At 34.0% G+C, this 27,113-nt stretch overlaps 1 protein-coding gene across 1 annotated transcript in view; it reads left to right on the forward strand.

Moving 5' to 3' along the window:
• The window catches only part of LOC135834045 (sushi, von Willebrand factor type A, EGF and pentraxin domain-containing protein 1-like), a gene marked incomplete at its 5' end in the record, with an annotated part of 36,002 nt that extends 10,400 nt beyond the window's left edge, over positions 1-25,602 (forward strand). The window contains 18 exons of the mRNA XM_065347884.1: positions 48-290; positions 422-595; positions 683-887; positions 6,147-6,288; positions 6,596-6,806; positions 6,904-7,104; positions 17,211-17,429; positions 17,532-17,714; positions 18,080-18,239; positions 18,328-18,458; positions 20,054-20,199; positions 20,717-20,843; positions 20,942-21,101; positions 23,070-23,221; positions 23,315-23,488; positions 24,337-24,516; positions 24,619-24,792; positions 24,940-25,602. Of these exons, the coding sequence (XP_065203956.1) occupies positions 48-290; positions 422-595; positions 683-887; positions 6,147-6,288; positions 6,596-6,806; positions 6,904-7,104; positions 17,211-17,429; positions 17,532-17,714; positions 18,080-18,239; positions 18,328-18,458; positions 20,054-20,199; positions 20,717-20,843; positions 20,942-21,101; positions 23,070-23,221; positions 23,315-23,488; positions 24,337-24,516; positions 24,619-24,792; positions 24,940-25,166 (3,209 nt within the window). The remainder of the gene's footprint in view (positions 1-47; positions 291-421; positions 596-682; positions 888-6,146; positions 6,289-6,595; positions 6,807-6,903; positions 7,105-17,210; positions 17,430-17,531; positions 17,715-18,079; positions 18,240-18,327; positions 18,459-20,053; positions 20,200-20,716; positions 20,844-20,941; positions 21,102-23,069; positions 23,222-23,314; positions 23,489-24,336; positions 24,517-24,618; positions 24,793-24,939) is intronic.
• Positions 25,603-27,113: the final 1,511 nt, after the last annotated feature.

Genomic DNA, 27,113 nt, shown 5'->3' on the forward strand with positions numbered 1-27,113 from the left:
GACGATGACGAGGGCGCGTTAACTAAGGCGAGATTATTTTTTTGCAGCTCCTTGTATCGTACCTAAAGTTCAACATGGCAGACTTGTCGTCTCTATAGACGACAGTGGTTACGAGAGTGAGCATAATTCTAGCGCAACGGCGGTGAAACCTTCGCTTATTGAAATATCTATCGTGAAACATGCCACTCAAGTTTTCGTCGAGTGTGACAATCGTTACGAGTCATCGAACAATACGATTCCTGTTGTATGTAATAATGGCACTTGGTCTTATATACCCAAATGTCAACCTGGTACTATATTTCTTATACTATTCCTTTTCTCATACCGCGAGATAAAAATAAAAAACAATAGATATGTTTCAAGATACCTACGACGAGTAAGTATCTTGAAATATTTTCTAACAATCTTGTTCAATTTTCAGCTCGATGTAAACATTTGCCCAAGACTCCGGAGAATGGTATGATAATTGCGCCTAAAATGGAACACGGTACCAAGGCAAGGTTTAAATGCCTCGACGGGTATACCATTCTGGGGAACAAAACAACCGAATGTAAATATGGAAATTGGTCTTCCGAAGTGCCTTTATGTGTAGAAAGTCAGTTTTTACGCTGTATAGAAAATAAGTTCTTGAATTTTTTTTGTGTTTTATAAAATGATTCTAAAATGAGTTGATTTGTTTCAGAATATTGCCCTTATCCGGGAACCATTGATAATGGGAAAATACTGCTGGTAGGGAGCATGGGTAATTACGATTATCGACCTTATGTCAAGAAAGTCATCAATGATAGACAAGTAGTCTACGAATGTGATAAAGGATACGTCTTGGAAGGAGGTCCGGTCGGAGCTACTTGTGTGGATGGCCACTGGAGACCTCAAAAGTTACCTAAGTGAGTGGAAAAGTTTTGATAATAGTCGATTATTTAATTTAAAAAAGACGAATGAATTATTCATATGCGTCAATTATTCGTTTTGCTCAAATTCGGATTAGATATACCTAGATATACTTATATTATTATTATTTATTATACAGTATGACACAAAAGTAGTGCTCGGTGGCTTTTATTTCTAATTGGAAAGTGCTAGCGAGATGAATAAAGCGGTTTTGAGTAGGGAAAAATAAGGGCTTTCAAAAGCGAAACCTTGAAAATTTCAGGCCCGAGCACAGGGTGCCCACAAATTCAAACTGGTTTTGATTGGCGCAATGTATTTCACACACTAAGGTGACAAAAATGTGATATGATTTTTTAAAAACCGGTTCATTAATTTGCGACCTGTTGACAAAAAATACGCAAAAATTGTAGATAGAGAAAAAAGCTTGAAACAAAAGTTGTAGAGCGTGAAAAATTACACAATTCTGTCTAATCACATTTTGAAACCGGTTCATTGGTTCACATTTAGCAACCAGTTTTTGACAATAGCCTAAAAATCGAAGATCTAGAAAAAAGCTTGAAACAAAAGTTGTAGGCCGTGAAAAATTACACAATTCTGTTCGATCACATTTTGAAACCGGTTCATTGGTTCGCATATTAGCAACCAGTTTTTGACAATCACCTAAAAATTTAAGATCTAGAAAAAAGCTTGAAACAAAAGTTGTAGACCGTGAAAAATTACATACAATTCTGTTCGATCACATTTTGAAACCGGTTCATTGGTTCGCATTTGGCAACCAGTTTTTGACAATCACCTAAAAATTAAAGATAGAGAAAAAACTTGAAACAAAAGCTGTATAGCGTGAAAAATTGAACCATTTTCGCTGATTAGATTTTGAAACCGGTTCATTAATTTGCAACCAGAGAACTTTCGATGGCTGCTTGCTGCGAATTAATGAACTGGTTTCAAAATCTGATTAGCGAAAACAGTTCAATTTGTCATACTCTACATACAACTTATGTTTCAAACTTTGCTCTCTATCTCCAATTTTTAGGCGATTGTCAAAAACTGGTTGCTAAATGCGAACCGATGAACCGGTTTCAAAATGTGATTAGACAGAATTATGTAATTTTTCACGCTCTACAACTTTTGTTTTGAGCTTTTTTCTCTATCTACCATTTTTGGATAATTTTTGATAACTGGTTGCAAATTAATGAACCGGTTTCAAAAAATTCATATCACATTTTTGTCGCCTTAGTGTGTAGAATACATTGCGCCAATAAAAACCAGTTTGAATTTTTTTGACCAAACCGGTTTTTCAATTTGTGAGCACCCTGTGCTTGGGCCTGAAATTACTCGTAGTTGGCGTTTTCAGTAATTTCAAATCGCTCCAGAAGGTGTTGTACTGATCTTCGGCAGCTAAAAATTTAAACTTTTCATAAGTTCGATATTCAAAATCTATTGGAGCAGATGAGTCGCAAATCCGAAGTGACTGCTTGAAAAGAGGAAGTATTTTTTTTCAAGTTAAAAATCTAAGATTTGAAAAAAATTCCAAAATTGAAAATTGTTGTTACAACTTGCGTAAATTTCTCCTCTTACCCCAAAGTCAATCACCCAAACTGATTGCTACTGATTTCGAGCCGATCTGAAGCCTCCAGCGAACGTTGATTTTACTGCAGCTATTTCAAATTGCTCCAAAAGGCGTGTTGCATAATCGATTTCGGCAGCTGAAAATTCAATCCTGTCATAAAATCGAATTCGGAATCGATTAGGGCATGGCAAGTGAATTGCAAACCCGAAGTGACGAATGGAAAAAATATCTTTTTTACGAGTTGAAAATCTCAGATTGAAAAAAAATAATCAGAATTGTCAATTTTTTCAAAAATTACTTCGAAGTTATCCTATACCCTAAAGTTCACCTCCCGAATCGATTTCCATAATTTTCGAGCGATTGGAACCTCTGGAAAAAATTGACGATTTCGGAATTTTTATTCTTGCCATTTTTGAAAATTCGCCAAAAATCAAAAAATCAACTTCGGCGTTCGGCTATTTAAAATTTTGGTTCTGAGATGTGGATGACATGCTCTTTTAGAGACCCAAATTTCAGCTCAAGCAGAGTCATGAGTAGTACTTATAGGGTCTTCATAGGAACCACTCTAGGCGTCCGCCTTCGTTTTGAAGGTGACCACGATTTTTAAAAAGAGCATGGCCTGGACTCTGACCCCCCCCCCTCCCCACGTAACCAAAATTTCAAACCCAAAATGATTTTTTTAATTGTTGAGAAATTTTCGAAAATTCAAAGTTGAGCCATTTTTAACGATTTATGCGTTTTTTTCAATTTTTTAATCAACTTTGCCGAAACGAATTTTTCCGTTTCCGGCCATTTTGGACCCTCCAGTCGATTTCTCCAGAATATTAAAATTTTTCTAGAAGGCATGGAATTAATTTAGATAGCTGAAATCGAGTTGTAGTTTATTCTTGACCTGTTTTACTAGTTTATCGGAATTTGAGCCAATTTCCAGGCGAACATTTCAATTGTGTTTTTTTGACCAGCACAATTTATCTATTTGGCTGGGGGAAAATCCAAAAAATATTAAATCTTTATAACTTCTCTTCTTTGAGAAATTTTTGAAATTTGCACAAACGGCTGGGTTTTGCCTAAAACCAGTCTTTCGAATCAGAATTTTACCATTTTGGACTATTCTGGAGCTTCCAGCGTAATTTTCTAAATAATAACACTTTGAAAAAAATTTCAATTTTGTTTTTTATTTTTATTTTTTTTAAGTTCATTTTTTATTTTATTTGTTTTGAAAAAGTGCGTTTAAGCAATATTTCTGATCAATGTTTTTGATCTATTTTTTTACAAAAAATTCCTCATAATAAGTATTCGTGTTTTTTGTCAAAAATGTCACATTTGAGCTTTTTTGAAATTTTCATTTTCCGATAAGATTTTTTTTTGAAAACTCAACTTTTTTTGTGATAGAGCATTGGTTCTCGTATTTTGTGCCAACTTTTGTCAAAAAATGTTCCCCAAAAAGGGGTGAAGTGTTTATCCAAAGTATGCTTTCACTCATTCATTAAGTACATCGAATGAAACCACATCATACAGTTCCAAAATTGACCCAAAACGATTTTTTGCTTTTTCGGATTTGGAGGATAATCAAATGAATAAGCACATCATTTCCGAAATAGTTTTAAGAAACTGGGGGGGGGGGGCGAACTGTGAGTCAAAGTGAAACTTGTGTTAATCTAATTCGAGATATCGAAAGCATTTTTACATCGCATTTCAGGATTCACCTGGGCCTTTAAGGGTTAATCAGCATATTGATCGGGTAGAAAATTTAATCAAAAATTTCTTGTACTTTGGGAAATTTTGGATCCAAATTTCACTATTTTGGGTTGTTTTAGAGCATCCAGCGCGATTTTCGATTTCTCCAGAATTTTTTAGTTTTTCCAAGAGGTGCGGAAATTGATTTGGGTCGCAGAAAATCGAGTACAGGCTTACCTATTCTCGACTTGATTTCCAGATTCATCCAAAGTCGAGTCCATTTTCAGGCGGACACTTCGAGGGGGATTTTATGACAGGCATATTCTTGAGTGTTTTCACCGAGGTGATGGTTTGAAAAAAAACACTCGATAGGTAGGCGTAAGTCTGCAATAAATCTAACAAAACGTGGATAAATTTGTGAAGCAGGTTGAGAATGAGCCACAACTCGAATTTTGGTTACCCAAATTTATTTCTGTATCTTTTGGAAGAATCCAAAAATTTTGAAGAGATCGAAAATCATGCCAGAGCCCTTAAAATCATCGAAAATAGTAAAATTTTGATTCGGGGTGTTTATTTTAGATTTAGCACTACTTATCATCATTTTTACTAAATGCCTATATGGGTCGATAACTTTCACCATAAAAGTGTAAATCACTGAAAATAATCAGTTTTGAATTTAATTCACCAAGAATCGAAAAATCAATTTGAGCTACTGAACTTCTGATTATGGTTGGTATCGTAGATAATGTTCTTTCCAATTCCAAAAAACGTGACTTTGTTCAAATCAGGAATATTAAACACTTCGAATAGGTGTGGTTTTTTTTGAAAATGTTTCCTGACAAGTTGGCACAGGGGGTTATTTATTTAGCATTTTCTTACCCTCAGACTGATTGAAAACTCAATAGTTCATCTAGTTGTACTTTTTTCAATTCAAAAGCACCTCAAAAACTTTTCCAAAAATATCAGGTGTATTCGAGTACATTGATTGATTCGAACACTTTCGACTTTTTTCAATTTTTTTTCTTATTTTTGGTTTTAAAAAATCCAAAAAGGGGATATATTATGCCTACAGTGATTCAGGTTGGCAAGATTATCAAAATAAATTTTTCACCATTGCTTGCTTATATTTGAATTTAAACGGATGTGAAACTTTGAAAAAATGACGCGACGTAAAAACATCCAAAGAGAACAATTAATTTTGAAATTTGATTTTTTTTAAAAATATGTATGTATTTTTGTTTATTAGTTTACGTAATGATTTTGTCTCTTGAAAAAAATGTGATTTTTAAGCAATTTTAAATTTGCACTAAATGATACCATAGGTACTGATTCAGAATGCAATTCATTTTTTTTTTTCAATATCTACTAGCAACCAATTTGAGGTTTCGTTTGATGAGACATCGTCTCAACGTTAAATTTCATGGGCTGAATTCAATTTTTTTTTGAATTTGTCAAATTTTGAAAATTTCAACTTGGCTTAATAGAGTTAAAATCTGATCAAATCGAGAAAAATTAGAAAACAAATGAGAGTCATTTTGAGTAATTTTTGAATATACATCATAGTTTTGTAAAAATTCTTCAAAGGATGGTCTGAATGAAATTTTAGCCATCTCTACTTTAAATTAATTGTATTCATGGGCCTCTTCATCAATTTAGGAACCATTTCCCAGAACTTGTTCCCATCAATGCTGCTTAACGTTCATATGACATTTTATCACTACAATCCATTTTTGAAAAAAATTAAGTTTGCCTCGATCTAAACGAACCAAAAGATTTTGGCAAATTGTGCCTTAATCGCAATTGAAAAAAGTGGTGATTTGGTCTCAAATACAGTTTGTGTGTCACTGAGAATGCTTTTTAAAAATAAAAAAATATTTAAATCTTCATTTTTTTTGTTGCAAATTTACTTGAAATATTTTTTGAAAAATTGACCAGCCTTTTGTTAGACATGCGGTGATTTTCAATTAACCTAGGTATACCTATCTAAATGTGTTATTTATTTTTGCAGATGCATCCACGGCAAACACCCATCCATCAAGGTATCCAGATCGATACACGAAGACGAACTGCAGCAATTCCTGAACGAGACTTTTTCACAGACTGTGCAAAGAATCCGACGAGCTTTATCTGGGCAAAACTCCCAAGTAAATGTAATATCAATATTCTAAATTTTTAGTAGTTCGAAAGAGAACCTCCTCAAGTACCTACCAATACCACACTACCACGGATCCCGAGACCTGAGGAATGATGCATGCGGTGCTGCATACCTCTCGCTTTATACGAGTATCTATAGATAACCACCATGTCAACCAACCACCAAGTAGATATTACGAAAATATTATTCTTCGTCGCATGTTTTCTCATATTATGTATTTTCAAAATTACCAAATTCCAGCTCCAGTCAACGCGTGTGATTCAGTTTCTCTGTATTCTAATTCACCTCGTGTGTGTTTTTAGGTGATGAGAACGAAAACTCAAACATCGACGAAAGAAGGTAAAGAGAAGAATACCGGTATTGGTGGGCGTTCACGTAATCGAGGTTTCGATTCGGATTACGATATTGATACGAAAGATTACGACGATCCGGAATTGATGGCGAACAGAACGGATATCGAGCCGACGGAATCGAGAAAAGGACGTAAAGGCAAAAAAAAATTTCGTCGTAAAAGTAAATATTCGCGTCGGCAATCTACGCTTTTGTACGTTCGTGTAACCAAATCTAGCTAGGTAGGTAATGTGAAATGATACATCGTCAATTTTTACAGCTCCTTGTCCGTTGCTTTCGGATGAGCCTTATTTGCACGTGGAAATTGTCAAAGTGGGTAAAAATCCAAACATAACGTATTACCACGGTACGCTGATACGTGTTATTTGTGCTCGAGGGTATAAGCTTAACATTGGTACGAATAATACCGCCAAATGTGTACGCGGCAGATGGAAACCAGAGAAACCTGATTGCGATATAAGTGAGTATCAATTTTACGCTATCGTGCTACCTGCTTGGAGCTTGTACGAGTATAGTACGTGATTTTCTGATATACTATGTACCATGTAAAGTACCTTCGTATAGAGGTATATACGGTACCATCGTGTATGGTGTTGTACATTACGAGTATGATGTGCCATGCCACCCCCCATCCATCGTCTCTAATGGGTTTACAGCGGTGACGTTCTTTATCGTCGTTCAGCGCTGGAAGTATTGAATTTTTCGCTTTCGCCAAGCCGAGACTCGACGTGACGAGCTTTATTTTGACACGTTTGTGGGGTTCTAAGGAGATCGGCAATTATTTTTCCATCGAAAGCTTGTTCTTGTTTCGTTCGATTTTACAGAGGATATTCGCTGTGTGAGAATGTCAGAGTGGATGAGAAGCGAGATTTATTTCTTTTGTATGTGTGGCGGATTTTAAACGAGAGTAAAGCCTTTGACCAGGTGAATCGCGAACGTAGCTTTAACAAGAATTTTTTTAGCGTTCATTTTCAGTTCCGGGTATTTGGCATGTTTCTTGACGTGATTGACGTGTAGAAAACTTTGCCTATCTTAATAGTTACCTACAGAGTAGACTGTTTACTATTTTTTATGGCATGCTTGTGAGTTGTGATGTTTTGACTTTGACCTAAGCCATTGTGATGTTCATTAGCATGTTTAATGACTTCGTTTGATGATTTTACGTATCCCATTTTGAAATCAAAATAGTTTTGAAATATCTCACATTCACATTTTGTTGTTATGAAATCCATCAAAAATTTTCTTTGCTTAATGTTTCATCTGATAGGGACGTGGTACAACTTGAATAATTTTTTAATGAAATATCGAACTTGGAAGGGACATTTTATGACGTCAATTAATAAATTCCAAATCACTGAACACAAAAATTTGGTAGTAAATTTTGCCAACAAACTTAATTTTAAGTATAGTAAACATTTTTCGTGCTTAATCGTAGCAAAATATCGAGAACAGAAGGGAAGCAGCCTGCAACAAAGTTTCTTGTTCACTCGCTAATTACTTTTTTTAAAAGCTACGAGGTGAAAAAAAAATAACACGAGAACTAGAAAAACATTATAACTACATTATATAAGGATCAAGCAACAGCAAGACTTGGAGTAGAGAACGATGGTGGATATTTGCAATACGTTTATCGAGCATGAGTATGTTGGTGTGAACTGTGAAAATTCTTTTTTTTTCAAATAGGTATTTTAGTCTACCTATCTGCACTCTACACGTGTATGGGAAGTGTTGCAATATTTGTCTATTTTTTTAATGAATATGATTTTTAATTATCTGGATAATGATGTGTATTTATCTTGGATTCTTCCTCCTTCCTTCTACCAGCACAAAAAACTCGCGATTAAAAATTGTCTGATGTAGGTATTTTTTTTAATTTCACGATTTTCAATTTTTCTAAACCAGTTGGTAGAACTAATAGGAGTTAGAAGCTGTTTATTTAAAAAAAAATCAAAATATTTCCAAGAATGTTGTGCCCTTGAAATTTTTTCACGAATTTTTGAAAATTTCAAAATGAAAAAAATACAAGAAAAATACCTACTATAGGTACCCAAATTTTTTGAAAAAATTTTCATCCACCTATTGAATGTAGGTAGAAGTCAAAATTTTGATAGAATTGATGTGTTGACATTTTTGTGTTTTAACACGAACCTGTTAATCCTGACGAAATCTCCTTCGGTCTCTCATGCTGTGTTGATCACTCAGTATGAGAGCTCTAAAAGTAAGAAAAAATGAAAAACTTTCAATTTCTGAGTCTGAATTTCATTAAATGATCATCTCTCAAAAAAACTCCAGACCCCCGAGCACTTTTTCCCCTTTAGTTACCCCCTTCCTAAATCAAAGATTTATAGAGACCGAGGAAATTTTTTCTGAGAAGAGGGTTATTTGAAACAGTTTCAATCAGAAATGATAAATTTTCAACAAATTTTTACAGGCTTCAATATTTTATTTTATTTTTTTAATTTTTTCTCTGTGTGGGCTCTATACAAGCGAAGCAGCATTGTTCGTGGTACCTCTACCTACCATAGAGAATATTGACTCTGATTTAATCCTTTTTTAAATTTAAAAAAATAAATACGATATTGGGGGTTTTATACAAGGGGACACTGGAGGTAAAATAGTGAGTTTCTTCTTGAAAAGGAGATTAACTATTTTACACAAATTCTGGCGTGAAAAAGAGAAAATGAAAAGTTTTCGAATAAATTAGATTTTTTTCATTTTTGTGATTTTTTTTGAAAACTTCTTGCCGATTAAAAGGCTTCTCAGCACATACAACTTGAAAAGTTGAACGGCTAAAATTGTCAGAGATTTTTTTTCATAAAAACCAGCTGCTTGAAAGGGGAGCAAAAAATTTACAAAGAAATTTTCAGAAGACTACATAAGACGCCCTTGGTTGAAAATAATGATTTTCGTGTCTTTTAATTTGAAGTACATTGCTCAAAATTTCATGTTTAAAAAAAATACTGATCTTGAAAGTTGAAAGAAGCCAAATAAAGGTCTAAGCACGATCTATATTCACTTTTGTTTTTGAGCATGTGGCACTGACTTTTGAGCTTCAAAAAAAATCTATTACACTTGAAAAATATTTCAAAAAGTTTCAATCATAGCTCCTCTCATTTTTTTTTTTTTTACAAATTTTCAACATTTTTTACCCCACATTCCTCCCTTCTCACCCTTCAAAAAACCTAAATATGCGAAATTTCTTTTGAAAAAAATGGAAATTTTTCATAGAATATAAAATACATTTTTTCTCACTTCCTCCTCCTCTTTTTCCTCATCTTTTTCATACTCCTCTTCCTCCCTCTCTCGTTTTTTTCTATCAGATAGTGGTGCTTTATGAGAGGTAAATCGACCATTTCGATCCTCAAATGGAGCTGTAGAAACTGTTTTTCAGCCATTCTGAAATTTTCAGAAGGAAAGTAGTTTTTGAACTTTTGGTGAGCTGTTTTCAATAATTTTAGTTTTTTAATGTGATGATCGATGAAGCTTACCTACTTAAAAAAATAAATATGGCCAAGTGACCTGCACAAGACCTAAGAAAAATGTCAAGTTTTTAGATCTACGAGTAAGTTTGACCGCCTCTCCTCCTTCACCGGTGAGAGCTTAAACTTTGAATATTTTTATATGAATCGAAAAACATATTTTTTTCTATTTTTTTCAGTCCAGGTGACTTTTTATGTTCATTAAAACATATCTAGGTGTAATTAAAGGAAAAAACTAATATTTCGAGAACTCCTGAACTTGAAAAAAATCAGCTTTGAGCTATTTGAATGATGATAAATAAAAAATAAAATAAAATCGAAACATCAGATGTAAAAACAATCAAATTTTCAAAACTTTGACTTCTCGCGCCGAGTTAGGAAAGCGTTAAACATGGACCTAAAAATTTGAAATTTTTCTCACATTTTATGGAGGTCATTTGGCCATAATTTTTTGCTTGCTTCAGTCGAATTTCGGAAAAATTTGAAAAATGACTTACTTTCCGTAATGAGAATCTGCAACATTTTTGATGATGGTTTTTGCAACCATTTCGAATTGAAATGAAAAATAAAAATCTCAATGGACTCTTTATATGTACTGTTAATTGTATGGTAACACTGTAAGTTAGTTTTAGTTGGTTACACTGACGTTCACGTTTTCGTAGTACGTTAGATGTTCTTTTTCGAATATAAGTTCGTTATGATGTAAATAATTTGTTCTCGTGTTAATAAAGACGAGCGTCTCGAGAGCAAATATGTGTAACCAATCAGAAGCGAGTTCATTTTTATCTGTTGTCTCTCTTTCCTTCGTTGTTAACGTTTTGGACTTGTATTTTATTTTATGATGGTGTATTCGTATATATTTCTATATTTTTCTTTAAAAAAAGATAGAAATACGTTTTCCAACGTCGTTTTTTCGTCATACAATGTATCATATCATCACATTACGAATAATAAATGAATCAATGTAAGATAACTTTACTATCATTTTGAATAATTATTAAAGCTGTATCTACTAGTGTCAAAATTCAAAACGTGTAGTTCGAATTCTCAATAAAGATGATCGTTATGTGCTTGTGACGATATGGCTAATTAATACAAGTGTCATTTCGAATTCTCGATAAAGATGATCGTTAAGTGTTTGTGTTGTGACGATCATCTTCATTGAGAATTCGACGTTTTGAATTTTGATATTGATACTAGTTAAGTACGTACAGCTTTGATATCGTTTAATAATATTTAACGTTTACGGTTTAGTAAAGTTATGTTACATTGATTCATTTGTTATTTTATTTGTAATGTGATGATTTATACACATGTATGACAATAAATATACGAATTAATACGAATACACCATCATAAAATAAAATACAAGTCCAAAACGTAAACAACGGAACAAAGAGAGACAACAGATAAAAACTAACTCGCTTCTGATTGGTTACACATATTTGCTCTCGAGACGCTCGTTAATAAAGTAATTAAAACGATTGTTATATCACTTCGTTCTAGTAACAATGGTTATGGGCCCAGCAGCCCAAGGAAGTGATTATTTTTTCGTTCGGAAGTAATATTTTGAATATGTCTTCAAATAATACAGTTCGTGTGTCACGTATCGCGCAGTTCGATGGAAAGAATTTTTCTTGCTGGAAATTAAGGGTGCTAGCGGAGCTTAAAGCTCAAAAGCTAGATACGTATGTAACCACAAATCCACCAGCAGTTAAAGATCGTACAGATGATTGGATTTCCAAGAACGACGAAACAGTACGTATACTCGTAGAGCTACTCGCCAACACGCATCTGTCATATGCTCGAGATAAGACAATTGCACGTGACATTTGGAACGGACTGTTGAAAAATTTCGAACGGAAGTCGTACTTACAGCTCGCTTATGCTAAACGTAAAATGAGTAATCTGCAATACGATGGCAAGTCGTCTATGGAGGATCATTTATCCGAATTTGAAGCCACTTTAAATGAGATAAGATCCGCGAAAGCAAACATGAACAATGAAGAACTTGATGCGGTAGCGACACTCATAGCTACATTACCAGCTGAATTCGATGGCTTAATTGCAACGTTTGGTGAAATAGGGAAACCGGGTAGCAACCTAACCTTAGAGGGTCTACGTGGCGTTCTTCTCGATTACGATATTAAGAAAAGAGAAGGTAAAAATCCCGAAACGACGGCATTTGTATCCGAAAACAAGAAGAAGAAGCCCAGAAAGAAGTTTCCGTTTTGTTGTAATTTTTGCGGTGAAAAGGGTCATATGTCCAAAGACTGTGAAAAGAAAGCAAAGAAATCGAGTTCGTGTGTTGTGCAGCCAAAACAATCTCAATCTCAGCAGTTCGCGTGGATTGTTGAATCTTCTTCTTCTTCGGAAATGGAAAACGTTCAAAGTGAGGTAAATGTTGCTGAACAAGATTTGAATTCCATCATCTTCGTGTTAGACAGTGGAGCAACAGATCACATGTGCAAGCAAAAATCTCTGTTTACGAAACTCATCGATCTGAAAGAACCAACCGAAGTTTCCTTAGCTGATAACGAGGGGAAGAGTAAAGTTGTCGGCATCGGTACAATTGAAACGAAGCATGTTATACTACAGAACGTTCGTTACGTGCCAACTTTCCGTCATAATTTACTATCTGTTCCTCTGATGGCTGATAAAGGTTTTCGTACTGTTTTCTATGCGACCAAAGCAGATATACTAGATAAAGATGGTAATGTTATCTATATGGCTATTCGTAAGGGTAAGCTTTATATTCTAGATTTATTGAAACGTGTACCTTTAGAAAGTGATATCGTTGAATGTAATATTGTCGAGTATAAAACTATCCATAGTCGCTTAGGGCATCTAAATGTTGAATCGATTCGGCATCTCAAGTCAGAGAAGTATCTCGATTGTAGTATGAATGATTCTAAGTACGTGTGTGGTGATTGTAAAATGGGTAAATAGACGAAGTTGCCGCATGAACCACGTGATGTATTTTCAAAAAGGCCGCTTGATTTGGTTGTTTCTGATGTATGTTCGGCCGAAGTACCAGGTATTGACGGTGAAAAGTATTTTGTGACTTTTTTAGATGATAGTACACATTTTTGTGCTGTTTTTCCTATCGTTTCGAAATCGGAAGTGGTAGAAAAGTTTCGTGAGTTTGCAGCTATGGCTGAAAATCATTTTGGTACCAAAATTAAGCGTTTTCGTAGTGATAATGGTAAAGAGTATACGTCTAAAGAGTTATCAAATTTACTGAAAGAGAAAGGTACTGAAAATCAGAAGACTGTCGTTTATTGTCCTCAGTCAAACGGTATGGCGGAGAGATTGAATCGCTCGCTCGAAGAAAAGGCTTTGTGTATTTTATCTGAGAGTGGTTTACCAAAGGAGTTTTGGTCTGAGGCTATTCGATGCGCTACTTTCATTTTAAATCGTTGTCCGACTCGTGATAATAGTATTATTCCTGCGGAAAAATGGTATGGTAGAAAACCTGATTATTCGAAGTTACGTAAATTTGGTTGTCTTGCGTATAATCACATACCAAAAGAAAAGCGTAAGAAGTTCGATGTGAAGAGTAGGAAATGTATTATGTTGGGATATGCACCTCAAGGATATCGTTTATGGGATTTAGATGACGATTGTATAGTGATTGGGCGAGATGTTAATTTCGATGAAAGTATCATGTATAAGGATATTGTTCCTTTGTTAACTGAAATTTCTCAGCGTTCGGTAAATAATGAAGTTCCTTCTATTGTAGATTCGTCTTTATCGAAGGGTCAGTCTGGACAGTCAGCTGACATTAATTCCTCTGTTGAATCTCCGGTGATAACAGGTAATCGTTTACGTCGCAAACCTAAGTATTTAGAGGACTATGAGGTAAGCATGAATGTGTGTGAAGCGTTGTTATGTGTATCTAATCATGTCGAGATTGATGAGAGCTGGAAAGAAGCTCAATTGGATGAACTTCGTAGCATGAAGAAACATAACGTTTGGACGCTTGTAGATAGGCCAAATGACACGAAGGTGATTAAATCTAAATGGATTTTGCGAGTAAAGGATGATGGTAAGCGTAAGGCAAGATTAGTCGCAGCTGGTTGGGATTGGACTGGTGCGGATGAGAATGTTTACGCTCCTGTCGCGAATACCGTTACGATTCGTTGTGTGCTAATTATTGCAGTTGAGGAAGGGCTAATTATCGATCAGATGGATATTAAAAACGCGTTTCTGCACGGTAAATTAAAGGATAAAGTGTTTCTAGAACAACCCCCCGGTTTTGAAGTTGATGGTAAAAGGAAAGTGTGTTTGCTAAATATGGCAATTTATGGCCTTGACATCGCTTCTAAAACGTTTAATAAGACGTTTGACGAATATGTTGTAATTGACCTCGGTTTTGTGAGATCTGAAAATGATCCATGTTTATATTACAAGCTCGTGGGTATTATTCTTGTGTTTATTCTTATTTACGTAGATGATATTCTTATAATTTGTAAACGGCAAGATATCATTGATAAAGTGAAATGTAGTTTGTCCAAGAGATTCGATATTGTAGACCTAGGTAAAGTTAAGACTTTCTTAGGAATTAATATTGAGTATAATATTGATAACGGTACTATGTATTTAGATCAGAGTAATTTTATTAAGAAAATTATCTCTAGATTCGGTCTTGAAAATGCGACCCCGTGTAATTTGCCGATTCAACCGAAAATACAGCTATCCAAAGCTGAAGACGATGAATGTAATTTACCTTATCGTAATATTATCGGTGCTCTTTTGTTTGTTTCTGTAGGCACTCGTCCTGACATCTGTTTCGCAGTGAATTATTTAAGCCAATTTCAAAACGCTTTTTCTGAAACACATTATAAACATCTTCAGCAGATACTCAAATATCTGATTAGTACGGTAGATATGAAATTTCGAATTTCGAAATGTGCTGAAGAAAACAATAGTGTGGTGGAAAGTTATGTTGACGCTGACTGGGCAAACGATGCTAACGATCGTCGTTCGGTAACAGGTTACTGTGTGAAATTTCATGGAAATTTGATGATGTGGCGAACTGTGAAACAGAAGTCAGTGTAGGGAACTGTAACCCAGGTATGTCAGACGGCCATTTTGTTCCTGGTTTGACAAACTTAGCATTGCAGTATATGGGAATTCGGCAAACTTTAACCGCGTATATCTTCAAAACCGTGCACTTTTACAACTTTTTCTTAATAACATCTTTGAAAGAGAATTGAACGAGCTTTCCAATGGTATGCTACATGTATCAATTGAAATACATTTGTTTGTTTTGAATTTCAGCCATTTTTCAGCACTTCATTTTAGGGTTAAAAATAGTTTGAAATAGTGTGAAATTCACAGCATGTGCTCTAATTCATGATTATTTTCATTCTATGCCAGAAATTCCGTCATAAAAACCTTGAATCGAAAAATAACAATTTTTTTTCGTGAGGAACAAAATGGGAGTTTGACATACCCGGGTTACAGTACCTTAGTCAGTGTCGATGTCAAGTACTGATGCGGAGATCATTGCTGTTTCGAATTTGATCAATGATCACTTGTTGTGGATTATTGAACTTGTGAAAGATTTTAAAGTAGATTGTACTCCTGTACCTATTTATGAGGATAATGAAGGCGCGATTTCTATTTTAACTGATCGTAAATGTACCTCCGTTAAACGTAGGAAACACATAGATACTCGTTTTAAGTTTGTTAAAGAATACATTAGCAATGGTATATTTATCCTTAAACCTATCGATAGTGGTAATCAGTTAGCTGATGTATTTACGAAGGCTTTGAGCCTTACAAAGTTCAAATTTTTTCGTAGCAATTTAGGTTTAATTTAATTCTAGAGAACCTAAATTGAGGAAGGGTGTTAATTGTATGGTAACACTGTAAGTTAGTTTTAGTTGGTTACACTGACGTTCACGTTTTCGTAGTACGTTAGATGTTCTTTTTCGAATATAAGTTCGTTATGATGTAAATAATTTGTTCTCGTGTTAATAAAGTAATTAAAACGATTGTTATATCACTTCGTTCTAGTAACATGTACTATAAATTGGTGCGACAGAAAAAGTGATTCGAACGACAGGATATTCGAACCACAAAATAGGGTATTTCAACGACAATTGATAACTACGGTTCAGCACGATTTCTTGCAAGAAATGCTAAAAATTATGAAAAAGTTGTGGTTTATTTTAGTTGTTAAAATTGTGAAAAAGTTTTTATTTTTTGGTAAAAATTTTCAAAAATTGTCAAAAAGTCTTTCTTTTTTCCAGAATTACTTACCAAATAAATTTTGCTTTTTACTAAACTGCCAATTTTTTTTTCAAAAACTGCCATGTTTGCTATTTTTTTAAAAAAATTTCCTTTCATGTTTTTTTATGAAATTCCAAAAAAAATGGTCCAAATCCCTTAAAATTTATAGGAAGTTGTGTTGTTTTTTTTTGTGCTAAAATTGATGAACAGGTTTTGCTTTTTTGGTCAAAACTACCAAAAGGATGTTGCTTTTCATCGAAACTATCAAAAAATATCGTTTTTTTTTTTGCCAAAATAACTGTCAAAAAATTTTACTTATCTTGGAAATCTGCCCAAACGTGTGTTTAGGAACCCTCTTGTGAAATTTTTAATCCTCCAAATCACTCATATCTCCTCCAAAAAAGCAAAAAAAGCAGTACCTACTTGTGCAGTAGATGAACTGTTTTTTTTTGTTTTTTGTTTTTTCGACGTGTTGTTTATCAATTTTTGTATGTGTAATTCGTATTTTTCATGTCGTGACGTCCATTATTTCATTTCTTTGGCGAGCACAATTTGTGGTTAAATGTATTACCTATATATAAACGTGCATAAATTATTCTGTTGGGCAATACCTTATATCGTCGTTCAAAAACTTTTTTAGTCGTGAAATGATTCTTGTCCCGTGCAATATCTTTTTTTGTCGTTAAAATGCCCTTTTTCATCGTGAAACGCCTATTTCTATCGTGGCGATAAATCATTCCCATTTGGAATTATCTTTTTGAAATTTAGAATTATTTTAAGACAAAAACACCTAATATAAATAAAATACTTAAAAATTGAATTAATAAGTAACAAATTATGTCAACAGTACCTTGCAGAGTACCTCACAGTGCATTCGGGGTCTACAAACGATATTCGGTGCAGGGATTAAGTCCAGAAGACTCGCTCATCACAGAAGAGACAGATTTCATCGACGGAGATACGGTGAATTTCACATGTGGTCCAGGATTCAATATCAAAGGACCTTCTTCGTTCACTTGTATCCTCGGAGAATGGGATGTTCCTATTATGCCGGATTGTACTCCTGGTAAATCAATCTGAAATCCTAAAAAAAAAAAAAAAAATGAAAAGAATCAAACCTAAACTGTAATTTAACTAAATCGTGTCAATTTTCTGTCCATTATTTCAGCACCTTGCGAATTACCGGCCATAGTCCACGGCCAATATTTATCAGGGTATAGATCCGGACTAACCATAGCCAACGGCTCATTTGTGAATTACCAATGCGACCACGAATTTGTTAAAATAACCTCAGTACCGACAGAATGTTTTCGGGGCGAATTGCTGCCAAAAAAGCCAGCCTGTCGGAGAGGTAAAGAGAATAAAAGTTATAAATTATTAAAACATATGTCGCGTTTTCAGGTAGGTAGGTAGTTACCTAAAAGAAAAAAAAAATACTTTTGAAAACTTGACGCCTGTTTCACTGTGTGTTTTTTTTTGTTCTCCGCGAAAAGTACGCCTAGTTACCTGCGCATCGCTCACTTTGGAAACTTTTCCTCGTTGTTATGTATAAAATACGTACCTACGAATTTTTAACTAGATTCGTAGGTATTCAACGACGTCGCCGACGGTGGAAGATTCCACAGCCGGTTGCTGTTTTTAATTAAAATTTAATTCAAATCTCGGTATGATGCTAAGTTTTGTTTCTAAATGGTCGTGGATGTGATGTTTGTGTAGATCCAACGTTGTATACGTCGGGTAGTGATATCCTCAGGTCGACCGAATTAGGATCTATGGATTTGTTATCGGGTCTGCGGGGATCATGCGGGCCACCAGCTCGTATTCAAGGGTCGCTGATTTTTCGCAACGGTGAACCTATCTCGGAGACTGAGCGAAGGTAAGATGAGTCTCTTTCGATCATTGAAATCGTAAATATGTTCCTAGTCTAAAATTATATTGTTTTAAAACAAAGTCCAATAATTTAGAATTTTTTTCAGTTTTCCAGACGGGACCGAAGTAACGTTCCATTGCATCGATAACGTAGTTTTGGGGCAAAAACTCACGTGGAGAATTATTTGTGCCGATGGGAGCTGGATCGGCAGATCTCTGTCTTGTGGTAATTGCCAGTAATTTCCAAGAGCTATTTTCACGAGGGAATATTTTGAACTGGCTTTCTTCGATTTGAACGAAACCGAGCTAGATCGAAAGAGCATGCCTTGGAACCCTGGTAGTCAAAATTTCAGGTCTCAAAGTTCATTTTTGAATTTTTGGCGAAATTTGCAAATGTGAAAAATTCAAAAAAGCAGTTATAAGGGGGGGTCATACGTTAGATTTTTGATTGGACCCCATCTACGACCCCCAGCACCTCCCCAAATGGGGTAAAAGTTCAAAATAGGTTTTTTTCGTGCGACACATCAAATGGTATATTTTTGATGGCGCTGAACACGAATATGACGTCAGATTTTTGCTGGTTAGACCCATCTACGGCCTCCAACAAATTTTTTAGAATTTTACCAATTGGGGAGGTTCTGGGAGCCATGGATGAGGTCAATTTGAAAAACTACGGCTATATTCGTGTTCAGCGATATCGAAAACATACTATTTCATGTGTCACACGATTGAACCCATTTTTTTCAGATTACCCCCTATTGGGGAGGTGCTGAGGGCCGTGGATGGGTCCAATCAAACTTCTGACGTCATATTCGTATTCAGCGTCACCAAAAACATACTATTCGATGTGTCGCACGAAAAAACCCTATTTTGAACTTTTACCCCATTTGGGGAGGTGCTGGGGGCCGTGGATGGGGTCCAATCAAAAATCTAACGTCATATTCGTGTTCAGCGTTACCAAAAACATACAATTCTATATATCACATGCCCCAGATTTTTTTTCGAAAGTTTTGCCCCAAATTGAGGGTGGGGGTGCTCCCCCCCATCAAGAGATCCCATCTTGAAACTTAAATATTTCAAAAAAACATCAAAAAGTACATCTATGGAAATTTTTTCAGAATTTTAAATGGTAGCTCCCACTTACAGCGCCATTTTGAAATTGGAACTTTCAATTTGAAAGTTCAACTTTCAAATTTTGAAAATTTCAAAATGCTTAAAAAGTTCAAAACTCAATATGTTTTCGAACTGTGAAATCAGTTTTGATCAAAATGTGATAGTTTTGGAGGAATGCGCTGCTGAAGTTTAGTACCTGGAGACAATGTGAAAATAATGGAGCCCTCCTCCCACCCCCTGAGGGGGCTGAGACCAAACTTATTGCGGTTTTCTTCCATACTGGGTGGGTAGATATTGTAAAAAAAATTTGAACGAAATCGAAAGACATGACTCAAAAACGTTGGTCGAATTGACATGGAATGACCCAAGGGGGATTTTTAATTTTTTTTTTAAATGAAAAGTAAATTTTTTTGAGTAAAGTGGGACAATGTGATCACTTCGACCTCCATATGCATCAACAACACTAGTTTTGAGCCATTCTGGAACCTTCAGCAATTTTTTAATTTTTCTCCAGAGATTCTAAACTTTTCAAAAATTCGCCAAAAATCCAAAAATGGATTCAATTCAAGTGCCTGCAACTTTGTTTACGAGACTCTAGAACATGCTGTTTTGATCTAGCTTGGTTTTGTTCAGGTCGAAGATTGCCAATCAAAAATGCTCACTCGCTAGAGAAAAATTAATTCTTCTTTTCTTCTCGTATATTTTCAGACGCCGAAGATTTAATAGAAACAAACGTTATAATTAAAGACAATTCGACCTGTACGAATCGCAACACCGAGCCTAATGTGGCAACTTTCCTCGACGACGAACGTATTGTCGAGTCTGTTACCGAATTTCCCGCCGGCACCGTTCTAGTACGTTGTATTTCCGTTTCGCAACCGCCAAAAACGTGGCATTTAACGAGCATTTACGTAGAATTGGTACACAAAACGTTCGCAGACATGATGAATGTTGAAAGTTTGCACCGAAAAAGCATGATAAACGCTGCAAACTTCGGTTCGCCGAATTTCACCTCACCGAGCGAGGTTTTTTTTTACCTCCCTCTGTAGTCGGTGTACAAGGCCGCAGACGAGTGAAGGGTTTAGAAAGTTTTTGATTGTTGGTTCTAGTAGCCTTTTTTACCGGTGTATAAAAGAATCCGTTTCGTTCATCGTTCGTCTGGCAGAAAGACGAAAGAGTGAAAGAACTCGAAAGTCGAAATGCTGCTTTTTTTAATTATATAGGTATTCGAGAGAGATCATTTTTTTTCTTTCTTGAGCCGGTATATTTCCGACGAGTTGTCGGACTCATTTAAAAGTTGAAGTGTTTTCAATACCTAGTTGTAGTATTAATCCTGTCGTTGTATTTTTTTGCCCTGGTTTTGCTGTGTAGACGTTTCGCTGCGTAGATATTGGCAAATACGCTATGGAGGGGTCCAATAAGAGGCAGTGCAGTAATGGAGAATGGGATGGAGAGAAACCAGTCTGTTTTGGACTTAATCAAGAAAACGCTTACGCTTGTAAGTTGATTATGATTAATGTGACCTTTTTTTTTTGACGTTTGAAAACTTACAAATAATACCATTAATTGTCGATGATAATTTTTTTACGTTCTTAGTGGAAAAACCTCCGACGATACTTTTTCGTCACGAATCCGGCCCTATTGCGCAGAGCAACGATGGTAAACTGATCGTGTATCCGGGTACAGTGCTGCATATGGAGTGTCTGTGGATTAGACGATTTGGAACTCCTAAATGGAATGTTAGCCAGTCTTATAGGTGAGTTAAAAGAGGGAGAATTTAGGTTTGATTTTTGGGTCTTGAAAATCAGCTAAAAATATAATAGGAAGTTTTCCAAAATTTGTTTCCAAAAAAAAAAAAAAAAAAAAAACTGAAAAAAACTGGAAAAAATGTCAGTCTACAAAAATAGTTGGAATTTTTATGAATTAATTTTTTTTTTAACACAATTAATTATCAATTGATTTAACTTTTAAATTATCGAATTTAATCTTTCCTCTGCCGAACAATAAAGCATGCATTTTTTAAAAAAACAATTCTGAACTGTTTTTGAATACCTAACTTTGCTTCTTGAAAAAGTTCCTCAAAAAATTTCTACTCTTCTGAAACTTGAAAAAATTTTAAAAACAACTTTTTTTATGCACTGTAACTTTTTTGAAATTTTTCAAAACAATGAAGCTAAAAGTTTAATGAATATTTTTAGTTTTGTATGGAGGTGAGTTTTGATGACGTACCATTCTCCATTTGGTTCCAGTTATCCAGTTTGTATGATTTTCGGACGAGATCTGATGGTGTTAATAGAATTGCATACACAGTTTGCCGTAAATAAAACGTAGACTCGCTAATTATTTACGGCAAACTGAGTATGCAATTCTATTAACACCATCAGATCCTCTTGAAACTGTAAGTTTAGTAATTTTGACTTTAAAACTGGATTTTTTTTTGACAATCTTATTATATTGAGGGTTTAAAAATGATGTACATATTGAGGGTTTAAAATCAGTGATTAAAATTTGAAAATTTGAAATCTGAACTTTCGTCGTAAAAGTATAACTTTTCATTATAAATTGTTGTACCTACTTAATGTGGAGAATTTTTATAATACTTTTAGATTTTTTTAAGCATTTTTAACGGTTTTTATACAATTTTTTTTGTAGCTGTGAAATTTTTTATTGTATTTTGAATGTTTTTGGAACTTTTTCAAATTATATTTTAGAAAATTCAAAATGATGGTTCAAGCACTTTCGTGGGATTTCAACTTTAATTTTTGTAATACTTGAGGAACTTTTACTATTATTTTTAGCAACTTTTTTTGACTTTTGGACGAGTTTCCGATCTTTTTACACGTTCAAGTGTTTTTATAGTACCTATTTTCGAAATTTTTAGGTGGTATTTTATGCACTTTTACTGCATTTTAATAATTTTCATGTAAATTTTGAAATATTTCTGTAAAAGTTTCAGCGATTTTTTTGATATTTGTACATATTTGAGCAAGTTTCTATCTGGATTTTTTTTTATCGATTTTACTTAATTTTGGACAATTTTCATGTTCTTTTTTTTCACTATAGTTTGGAAACAATTTTTAAAAATTTTCAATACCGTTGAAAAACTTTCAAAAATATTTTTCCAAAATTAAAAAAAAAAACAAAAAAACGATATTTTAGCAATTATTACAACATTTTAAAATGATATTATACCATTTTTAGTGCTGTTTAGATTACGTATTTTGAGTGGTTTTCAAAACTGCTTAGTGCTTTTACAACGATTTAATCGTTTTAAGAATTGTTTTCAATGTGTTGATAAACGATATCTTCTGATCTCTTCTTCGTCCTTCTGAAAAATTATCCAATTAATGCTAAATTTTGAACAATTGAAGTATCGCCACCGATCGAGAGTTCTTTAGCAACCCCTTTACCCTTTAAGTATCTCTCATCACCACAACATTGCATTGTTTTTTCTGTAACTCTTCAAATTTTTTATTCTCACTTTTAATTATTTTCAATTTTCAAGATGATATTTTTCGCTTATTAGGTTATTTTAGTGAAAATGAAACGGATTCATGAATTTTGAATCAATACCACTAGGTTCCTACTTTTCCCCCTAGAAATTCATGTGTTATGCGATTCGATTACTTTAATTTTCAAATACGAGTATTTTTGAAATTATTTTTCGACAATATGAATTTTTTGAAATTTTATTGATCATTTTAAAATATCTATTTTTGTACAGGGAATATCCCCAAGGCTGGACAACAGATCCAAATCGAGACAACCAGTTAGAATATCGTTTAAGCATTTATCACGCTGTTCAAGACGACTCTGGATTATTTTCATGCATAACTCCTACAAGACATACACATTCGGTGGAAATAGTTGTCAAAGGTGAAATTGCAACATCCACCTCTTACGTTATGGTCCTTTCCCTTCTTCTCAATATGATTTTTTACGAAGAATTGTTTCTTTTTTTTTCTGTAGCTGTTCATTGTCCAGCAGTGCCATCGAAAAAAGGTCTAATTATGAGTACCAAGGATACGAAAATGAATACCGAAGTGCAGTTCTCGTGTTCTAATGGTAATGCTCTTTCCGGAGAAGACTTCGTGGTTTGCCTGCCTTCAGGGAACTGGAGTGCTATTATACCAACTTGTGAGAGTAAGTTGTTCATCACGTTGGAAGAGTATTTGAAAACACTCCATCAGGTCAAATTTCAGATGTTGGATTTCATTTTACAATTTTTTTACAAATTTTAAAAAATTTAAATTTAGCACATTTTCTTTAAATGAATCAGAATTTGATCTAAATCAATTAAAACGCTGAACATTTATTTCTGCCCTGCTTTCGACCGCTAAAAAATTGTCGTAACAATTACCAAAACAAATTTTAGAACCTGTGAACTTTAATTCATCTTCTTTATGACGATTTGGATCGATTAAGGTGGAAATTTTCAAAATACTTTTCTATCACTTCAAATCCATGTTCTGTTTACTTATTGATTTTTTCAAGAATTGTAAAATTCAGAAATCTTCCTGAACTCTCCAGATAGCTCAAAAAGACTGCCAAATAATTTTCAAAGTCTAAAATGAGGTATAAAAAAATTCAAACTTTTTTTCTCGTTATAGGTATGGCAATTTTTCCAAAATTAAAAAATCCAAAAATCCACTGGAGACTCTAAAACGACCGAAATCATCAGCAATCGATTTTGGAGGTCAAAAATGGAATTGAAACCAAATTTCAGCTTTCTACCTCAATTCTGTGAAATTCTGTTTTTTTTTTCATGAAAAATGGCTCAAATTCAATTTTTGAAAAATTCTCTAAAAATTGACATATTAAATTCAGCATTTGGAAAATTGACCTAGTAGTGTATTTTTGGATGCTCTTTCATATTTTTAAATGACCGGTCCAAAAAATTTTCAATCGATTACGATACCTTCCTCTTTGTAATAATTTTATGTTTCTGTAATCTTAAATTTTAAACAATAAAATTTTGTTTTTTTTTACAGCTGTTCAATGCCCAGAGCTGAATAATTTAACAGACGCGAACCTTCGGGTAGCCGTATTAAACCGTATTGTCGGTGGACAAGCGATGTTCAGTTGTATCCAAGGGTACGGTCTTCACGGTCCCATACATTCGACTTGTCTACAAAATGGATCTTGGAGTCAACCATTCCCTACGTGTTCAGGTACGTGTCTGCATAGTTTATGTTCAGGGACCCGTTGACTGTGGTCTGAGCACCATTAGCTCGAGGGGGTCACTCAAACTGTGTGTAATCGCTCTGTTGTAGAAGTATTTTGTGACTGGTCAGGGTATCTAACACACGGTTACACCCTAAGCCAACGGAAAAAATATAAGCCCAGAGAGATAATTCAATTTAATTGCCAACCTAATTACGTATTGGATGGCCAGTACGAAATTGAATGTCAAGAAAACGGCCAATGGTCTTCTCCTATACCTTTATGTAAGTGGACGAAAGCCTGTATGTATAGATGGGTAAAAAGAGCTCGAAATGGTACTCTAACCCAGTCAACATTATATTTTACATTATTTTTATAATTATTAAAAACTGATCGTTTTCATTACATCGTTGTGTTTAATTTATTCGCAGGTATCCAAGCCTGTTCTTATCCAGGTACTGTGATCAGTGGTCGTATGTCGTATGTTAAATTCTACTACACTATCGGAGAAGTGATCACGTTCACTTGCGAAGAGGGTCTAGTTCTGCAAGGCTCCGCTGTACTGCATTGTTTGCCAAATGGCAAATGGTCTAATACGATACCAGCATGCATTCCAGCCGATTCGATACGTTATAATATCACCCACGCGAGAAACTAGCTAAAATATTTTTTATATCCTATACATATAACATAATATCAGTATTATGTGACATTTTGTTTTTGTTTTTTTTTAATTTTTTTGTTTCCTTTTTTCAATATGTTATTCTACCTTTTTTTTTGTTTTGTTTTGTTATATTCCTCTTGTGTTTATTAATAAATGAAAAATTGTTAAAGATTTAATGAGTAAATTACACGTATAAATGTAGGTTTTTTTGTATTATAAACATTACGCTGCTTAAAAAAATTCTGTTTTGAGTAAATTGTTTCAAAAGGGGGTTCTCCGATGGTACCATTTTGCGGAGGATAATTAATTTTATTAATTCAATGTTAATTATGGCGTTCGAGCATACCTACGATACATGTATTTGTATTTGTACCTACTTATATTATAGAATTGTTCATTATTGACAATAAATTTTTCATTTAGTTTTTAATTTGTGAAATATTATTTTTTTAAAATGAGGATTGTTTTGTTAAGTACTTTGATAAATAATCGAAGAGGCGAAGGATCAATTTATTGATATTAGGTGATGATTACTTTATTTAGAAAAAAGGAAAATATATCTCATATCTTACAAAGTGAACTTAAAAACTAAATGTTGAGCTGAAATTCGTAATCAGCGATTTAAAATTAGCCAATTTTTGTTGTTGTTGTTGTTATTTGGGTGTTTGTAATTACATGATTATTACACCCATCGTAGGCTTGACTCTTACTTGACGATGAAATTGTAATTCATTATTTTTAAAGTGGCGATTTTATTTAACGCATTTTTTTCAACACACGAGTCCTTCATAAATGATCGTTTGACGAAGTAAGGTTTCTTTTTTTCTTTTTAATAATTTTTTATCACACTTCTGTTTTTCACCTTCAAATCAATTTTTAGAAACTTCGATACTTACGTAGGAAAATTTTCAGAAAACATCTGAATCACGTCGCATTAATCGCATATGTTTCACTCATGGCGTAGGCAGGTAGCAAGTATAGTAGGTACAAATCTACATAATTCACATAAATCACAGCGGAAAAAACATTATTATTGACAGGTTTATATTGTAATGCGTATGAAACATTTTAAAAATAATTTGAAGCAAGTGTAAATATTGACTAGTATAGGTTGCATTAACAGGCAGCTATCAAGACTGGTAGATTTTAGAGGGTAGTGATTTTGAAGATTACTTATTTTCAAAAGAGTATTTTATTTCTTTGCAACGAAAAAAATGAAAATTTGAATAGTTGCATCTAAGCAAAAAAGCTCTCTTGGTGGTCACCAAACTTACCTTCATTTCAATCGAGTGAATTTGCTCACTTTTTTTTAGAATTGAAATTTTTAGGAAATTCAACTCCTCATATCACAGTTTTTTGCCTTGCTTTGCTATGGACCTTGGACGGATTTAAGTTCTATAATGTTCCAATTTTTAGAGATTTTTGAACCCGGAAAAATTAACTTGAGAGATGATTCCAATTGTAAATTTCCAACTTTTGATATTGAACCAACATTTTTTTTTTTTTTTAATTTAAAAGTAGGCAGGGCAGGTATTAGTTTTTTTTTGAAGTACATATTATTAAAAATCAAATATTATTCCTCAGTCATTTTTTACGGGTAGAAAGATTATTCGAAAATGTTCAAAATGGCCACCAATTGAAAATTGGGGTAGACACAGACCCAACATTCTCACGATTTTGACTTCTTAGGAAAAAACTTGAAACTTTGGTTGAGCTAAAAGGCGGTTTTCAAGATTATATTAGGTACTGCATTTTATCGCTAAAATTGTTGAATAATTTGTTTTATAATTTGTGCATTCAGCTTCAAATCAAAGCCCCCCCCCCCTCAATGAAGACGGGTGTATGATTATTTTTTGGAGACTTTTTTGGAGGATAAAGAAGTTCTAAAGTAAATTTCGTACTCGTATTTTTTCAATATCTGGCGATCAAAAATTAGTATAT

The sequence above is a fragment of the Planococcus citri genome, chromosome 2 (assembly GCF_950023065.1).
Source record: "Planococcus citri chromosome 2, ihPlaCitr1.1, whole genome shotgun sequence".
In the NCBI taxonomy this organism is placed as follows: domain Eukaryota; kingdom Metazoa; phylum Arthropoda; class Insecta; order Hemiptera; family Pseudococcidae; genus Planococcus; species Planococcus citri.